Here is a 6,636-nt window from a genome sequence, read left to right as displayed (position 1 = left end):
TTAAAATACAAAAATTATAACTAAGAAATACCCATTTAAATTAAAACAGCTGCCAGAATTGAAATGTGAGTTTCTTCACTGTATAGTTCATATTAAATACATAAGATATGGTTTTGTCGTAAACTTTGGAGGCAAAATTGTGTATCTGACAGCTGTTTGATTAAGATTCTGTCACAGGTTGTATTCATTAAGGTTTCTTTCTACACCAGATTTTACCATTTGTTTTCAGGGAATTCAAAACCTTGCTTTTTCCATTCCATCTGCACCAGCTAACCAGTTCTCTTGCTGTTTTCAGTTTCCCATATGGATAACCCAGACAGTGAAATGGTGCTGTACTTGATGCTGAGGGCTGTCAATAGGTTTTACAAGCAGCATGGCAGATACCCAGGTATGTTAATACCAGTTACTTCACATCATCAAAATTAATATAAAGGTCCAATAGTTACCGTAGTTCAAGTTATAAACTGCAAAAACATTCGTTCTGGTTTTGTTTCCATAGTAATACAGCTTTAGGAATGTGAAAATTAGAGGTTTTTTTTCTTGGGGAACTTAAGGAATTTATCTGAATTGGTATCATTAATGGGTTGTGTGGACTATGAATCAGTTCAGCTATGCAGTAATTTGTCCATCATGAGAAGTATCAACAGAATGTTAAATTATTATTAGTCTAGTACTAATAACACAGTAATTGCCTTAGAAACTTTAGGAAAACAAAATACCTAGGCTGCCATTTAAACCCATTAGCTTTGACTGTGATGGTACAGTTGTGTGATGAAACAGTTGATTTATTTTCCAGGTGTCTACAACTACCAGGTGGAAGATGATATTGGAAAGCTAAAATCATGCCTTACTGGTTTCCTCCAAGAACATGGGTTGCCTGTAGTGGTGAAAGATGACTATGTGCATGAGTTGTAAGTGTTGTTGTTGAAGTGTGGCTTTGTTGGTAAAACTGCCAGGCAGTTTGTGACTGTTCCTTTCCTGTGCAGTTGTCGCTACGGAGCTGCTGAGCCTCACGCTGTTGCTGCCTTCATGGGAGGTAAGAGTGGCACTCCCAGGGCTACACAAACAGCAGCCTGCTGAGCCACAACTCTGCTGCCCTAATTACTCTGGACTCTCAGAGCAAAGGCTGCAGTCACAGGCTGCAGTCACAGATGGCAGTAGGGCACAATCCTCCCCTTCATTCTCCAGATGTGACCTCTTAAGGTACATATAGAGTAAGTGAGTGCAGCAAGGGTAAATAAACTTCAGAACAATTGCAATACATTAACTCTTCAAGCTTAAAAATGTGTTAAGAAATGAAATTATGGAAAGAGGCTTAATTTGTTTTTAAAGGAAAGTGATATAATTTTAAAATTAGTGCAGTACATATCTTCTTTTAACATAGTACACTTATGTTAAAGATCTATGAAATATAAATAGCCTTGGATTCTTACCTTCATTCAACCTGCTAGTATATTTTAATGGATGCCCAAAATTGATATATCAATTAACTTACCTTTTTTATTTGGCTTCATGCAGTGCTGAAGATAATTATGTATTATATATTCTGCATATTTAAGAATTTTTTTCTGATAAAGCAAAATGTGGTACACATAAAGGTAATTTCTGAAGAAGTTACAGAATGTTTCTTACTACAGAAAAACTCAGGGATCACACTGAAGTGACCCTTCTGTTTATTTTGCAGTTAAGTTTTACTTTTTTTTTTTAATTCAGCTTCTCAGATGAGAGAGGTCGCAACTTGCATGGGTCTGTGTGCTCACCCATTTTTACTCTGTGTGTCTGTACATGGAGAGAAAGTGTATGCAAAACTAACTTCTGAAGTAGCAGCTTTCTGATCTTCTTTTATAGTGGGAAGTACTGAAGGGCATTTTTGCCTCCTAGGAGATTTATTAGGCACTTCTGAAATAACTCCAGTGTAGGGACTTCTAGATAAGTAGCATTATTTTACTGTTGTTTAAATATGACCTGCTAACTGCCTTCTGTTTTTTCTTCCCTTTTGCAGGAGCTGCTGCACAGGAAGTTATCAAAGTCATTACAGGGCAGTTTGTAATTTTTAATAACACCTTTATTTACAGTGGAATGTCACAGACTTCAGCAACTTTCCAGCTGTAGGATAAGCTCTTGGATTTGATGCCTCCAGGCACTGCTGCTGCTGTATTTACAGTGTTCACAGTATTTACAGGTCTGTAAATACTGTGGTGTTCTGCCACTGACTGGACTGTTCTATTCTGTATTACCTGCCAATTAAAGTTTCTTTATTTATAATTATCTTCTGTTTGTTGTTGTTTCCTGAGGACAAATAAAATCATACTATATCATGCCAATTTTTTAAAATCTAGAATTTTTTGACTCACCTCTGAAATAAAAAGGCAGTAGCTGTTTTTGGCAGGTTGCATTTGCAAATTGGCTCACCTTGTTGGCAGTAGAACTGCATTTTTTCTTATAAAAGCTGCTCATCAGCTTGAGTGGGGAGAAGGCACAAAAGGATGAGAGAGGCTGGTGGAGCTCTGACGGTCTGAGGATCCAGTGGTGCAAAGAGCTGGAAGGTGAAATATCTTTTAATGAGTTCAGGGTCATTAGGGAAAGGGAGTGTGTGCCTGAAAGCTCAGTTCTGTCAGCCATATTCACCTAGTAAAAGGCTTTCTTCCTGCACCTGTGTGTGTGGCCAATGCCAAAGGATGGCAGCTCTTTCTGTTGTGGGGGCATTGCAGCCTCCAGCTGCAGAGTAGGCAAATTGAGCTGCATTGAAAGGTGTTCTCCAGGGCTCAGTTTTGGGGCTGGTCCTGGTTAACATCTTTATTGATGATCTGGAGGTGGGGATTGAGAGCACCCTCAGTAAATTTGCAGATGCCCAGTTGGGTGGGAGTGTGGATCTGCTGGAGGAGGGGAAGGCTCTGCAGTGAGACTTGGACAGACTCCATCACTGGGCCAAGGACAAGGAGGTGAGGTTCCACAAGGCCAAGTGGCACATCCTGCAGGTCACCAGCCGCCTCAGTGTGAGCCAAAGTGTGCCCAAGGGGGCAAGGGGCCAATGGCACCTGGCCTGTGTCAGCAGCAGTGTGGGCAGCAGGACCAGGGCAGTGCCTGCCCCTCTGTGCTGGGCACTGCTGAGGCCACACCTCGAGTGCTGTGCCCAGCTCTGGGCCCCTCGTGAAAAAGGACACTGAGGGGCTGAGTGTGTCCAGAGAAGGGCAACAAGGCTCACGAAGGGTCTAGAAAACATGCCCCATGAGGAGGAGCTGAGGGCGCTGGGTTTATTCAGTCTGGAGAAGAGGGAGGGACCTCACACTCCCTGACAGGAGCGTGCAGTGAGGTGGGGCCGCTCTCTGCTGCTGGGCCTGCAGTGAGAACCAGAGGAAGTGGCCTCACGTTGAGAGGAAATTCAGGTCAGATTTAGAAAAAAAAAAAAATTTCACTGTTCCGGTGTTCAGGCCTGGGAATAGGTTGCCCAGGGAGGTGCTGGAGTTGCCATCCCTAGAGGTGTTAAAGAGGCCTCTGGATCTGACACTGGGAAATGGTTTAGTGGTTTAGGGTTTGCAGCGGCAGTACTGGGCTGACGTTGAACTGGATGGTCTTAAGGATCTCTATCACCCCTGACAGTTCCACACTTCCAAGTGCTCCCCGCCTGGCTGACGGGGAGGCTCGGAGCTGTCCCGAGTCCTCAGGCGCTCGGGCGACGCTGCGGCTGCGGCTGCGGCTGCGGCTGCGGCTGCGGCTGCGGCTGCGGCCGCGGCGTCTCCTGAGGGGCCGGGCCGGGCGCTGCCCTCAGCTCCGCGAGATCCCATCTCGGAGCCCGGCGATCGAGCCCCTCAGCCCGGCGATCCCACCCCTCAGCCCGGCGGAGCCTCCGCTGCCCCTCAGCCTGGCGATCCCACCCCTTAGCCCGCAGATCCCAGCGCTTAACCCGGCGATCCTATCCCTCAGCCCGGCGATCCAGCCCCTCAGCCCGGCGATCCCACCCCTTAGCCCGCAGATCCCAGCGCTTAACCCGGCGATCCTATCCCTCAGCCCGGCGATCCCACCCCTCAGCCCGCAGATCCCACCCCTCAGCCCGCAGATCCCACCCCTCAGCCCGCAGATCCCAGCCCTCAGCCCGGCGATCCTATCCCTCAGCCCGGCGATCCCACCCCTCAGCCCGCAGATCCCACCCCTCAGCCCGCAGATCCCATCCCTCAGCCCGGCGATCCTATCCCTCAGCCCGGCGATCCTATCCCTCAGCCCGGCGATCCAACCCCTCAGCCCGCAGATCCCAGCCCTCAGCCAGGCAGCGCTCGGCAGGGGGCACCCGCCTCGCCTTGGGGTCTGCCCGGAGCCACCCGCGCCGCCGGATCTCAGGTACCCGTGAGCTGTGCCCCATTTCCCCCCTCGGGACTGCCCAGCCCTCCCACAGAATGCAGCTGCTGTTTCATCTTTAGACTGTTACCTTCCCCCACCCCCTTTTTATTTTAAATTTTTCGTATGTTCTTTCCCTTTTATATTTGGGCTGATCTGGAGTGGTTGCTAAGACTTCAGAGTGGAGCTCTGATAATGAGCTGTAAATCACACACGGCTCATCTGAGGGAGGAGGGTGCGAGGGAGCTGAAATAGGCCAGGACACTCCCAAGTCCTGTTCCACAGCGCAGCGTCCTCACGGCCTCAGCTGCTGCTGTGGCGTTTGGTTTCCACAGGACACTAACAACCCGCACTTCTCCCCTCTGGGCTTTGGTCCCTGGGTTTCGAAGGATAAGTCCCGCCGAGGCTGGCTGGTCTGACCGTGCCAGCCATGTGCTCTAGCGCTGCTGAGCACACACATGGACAGATCTGCACTTCTCCAGGAGTGGTTTCTGAGGTTTGAAGCGATGTTACTGGGTTATTTTCCATAACTGATGGAGAAGAGTTTTGTATGCAACATTCGCCCGACGTTTGTTGAAGTAAATCTAGTTTCTTATCTTTCCACCTTGCCCTGTGATGCAACAGCCGAGGTGAGGTATTTGCAGCTAATTAATGTAGGCTGGCTTATAAATACTATTTTGTGTAGGTTGCAAAAGTGAAAAAGATCAGGTAAGGTCAGGATGTGTCCTTGTATACATACAGTTTTAAACCCTTTGTGCTTCCTATATTGTATAATTGTATAAACATGTATTAAATTAAACTCTCCTGAAATGCAATTAGCTCCAGAGTGAACTCATGTTTACGGCCTTCCTTTTGTTTGGGTGGTTTTTGTTTTTTCTTAAGCTGGCGGGGTGGTGGCAGTAGGACAAAAAGAGGTGAGGAAGGCTCGCAAGCTTTTCCTTGTTGTGGCAGGGTTGGATTTGCAGGAAAATGAAATGCATGTCTGTCCTCACTTCTGAAAGGCTGCAGGGAGATGAACTCTCTCAATTCTCCCTCTCTAACGGAAGCAGCAAAGGAATGGGGGCGATCAGTAACTCCAAAGAGAAAGCAGGGCTGGCTGTCTTCATTAAGATGCCAATGACTCTGCTTCGAGCCTTTGCTCCACTTTGAGAAGGAAAACGAATCCATTATTAAGCTGGACTCAGCACTGATTTAAAGTTTCTACCTGGAGCGAAGTAATTTTTTGAGAACTTGTAATAGGTTGCTGTGATGCTTGCATCAGCCTTCTGTGTTTGGGACTTGGGGCATGTTTGAGGGAGCATCTTTCTGCCTCCAAAGCGGAATGTCACTCTGCTGCTCTGCTCTCAGGGGCTGCCACGTTGGGTTTGTGAAGAATCAATGCTGTGGGGTTTTGTGGGTTACATGGTTCATGTAATGTGACAATATCTTTGGTGAATTTAAATGAGTTCTCACTGTAAGGAATATGTCTCTGCTCATAGCCTTTGGTTTGATCAGTACTGCCAGAGCAATGCTGATGGTTTGGTGGCTCCTTGAGCAGCAGGAGGCTGAGTGTTTTATAGTGCTCATGCCCTAAGTAACATTACTTGGTCTTAGTGCCAGTTGTTGGCTGATGGCAAAGTTGGCCACTCTCGTTAGGAAAATTGGATCAGTGACACAGAGCAGGGGATATTCTTTACTGACAGTGCCCCTCAGTGGTAACATGGAATTACCTGATTTCTGCAGAACGTCCACTTTCAAAAGATGATAACCTGTTAGTTAGAAATGCAGGGTTATTATAAAATACTGTATTTCCAAAGGAAAACTTTGCCATACAAGAATACATTAAACTGTGTGTGTGTGAGATGACAGAGTAAAAGCAGAAAACTGGAAAAAGTGCATTTTAGAAAAAATGATGTCATTTATACTGCATATATTATAAGCACTGCTAATCTGAACAGGCAGCACATCTGACAGCTGGCACCTAAGTTTCATGAAGGCCAAGAGAAATGGGGAGAAACTACATAAAAAGCTAATGACCAGCTATGCTATCCTGAGACCTCATGACCACCTTCTTTTTTTCCCCTGGTTGGCCTGAGTGCAGGTTTAGCTATTTGATATACAAATTTAACTATTTAGATAGCAGAAACAGGATCAAACCTTAACTGTGTTTTGCTTTGCTTTGACCCTAGAGGGCATTTGTTTTGACTCCATGTTATTAAACTTGCCTTGTATCCAAACTGCAAAGTCCTACTGAATCACAGGTCATCTACTTTCACTCAAGTAGAATCTCACTCCTTTTCTCCTCTCCCAGGACTAACTCATAAC

General features: G+C 46.5%; 1 protein-coding gene across 1 annotated transcript; it reads left to right on the top strand.

Annotated features, from left to right (window-relative positions):
* The first annotated feature begins 28 nt into the window (after positions 1–28).
* On the top strand, positions 29–2,265 carry LOC137467910 (NEDD8-activating enzyme E1 regulatory subunit-like). The gene is made up of 4 exons (XM_068179328.1): positions 29–388; positions 797–911; positions 987–1,036; positions 2,003–2,265. Exons 1-4 carry the CDS (start codon positions 304–306, stop codon positions 2,110–2,112), a joined length of 360 nt encoding a protein of 119 aa, XP_068035429.1. The 5' UTR covers positions 29–303; the 3' UTR covers positions 2,113–2,265.
* Positions 2,266–6,636: the final 4,371 nt, after the last annotated feature.

Source organism: Anomalospiza imberbis, unplaced genomic scaffold, assembly GCF_031753505.1.
Source record: "Anomalospiza imberbis isolate Cuckoo-Finch-1a 21T00152 unplaced genomic scaffold, ASM3175350v1 scaffold_87, whole genome shotgun sequence".
NCBI classification, from domain to species: Eukaryota; Metazoa; Chordata; class Aves; order Passeriformes; family Viduidae; genus Anomalospiza; species Anomalospiza imberbis.
The sequence above is the reverse complement of the archived record's forward strand: the minus strand, read 5'-3'. Positions and strand labels throughout refer to the sequence as shown.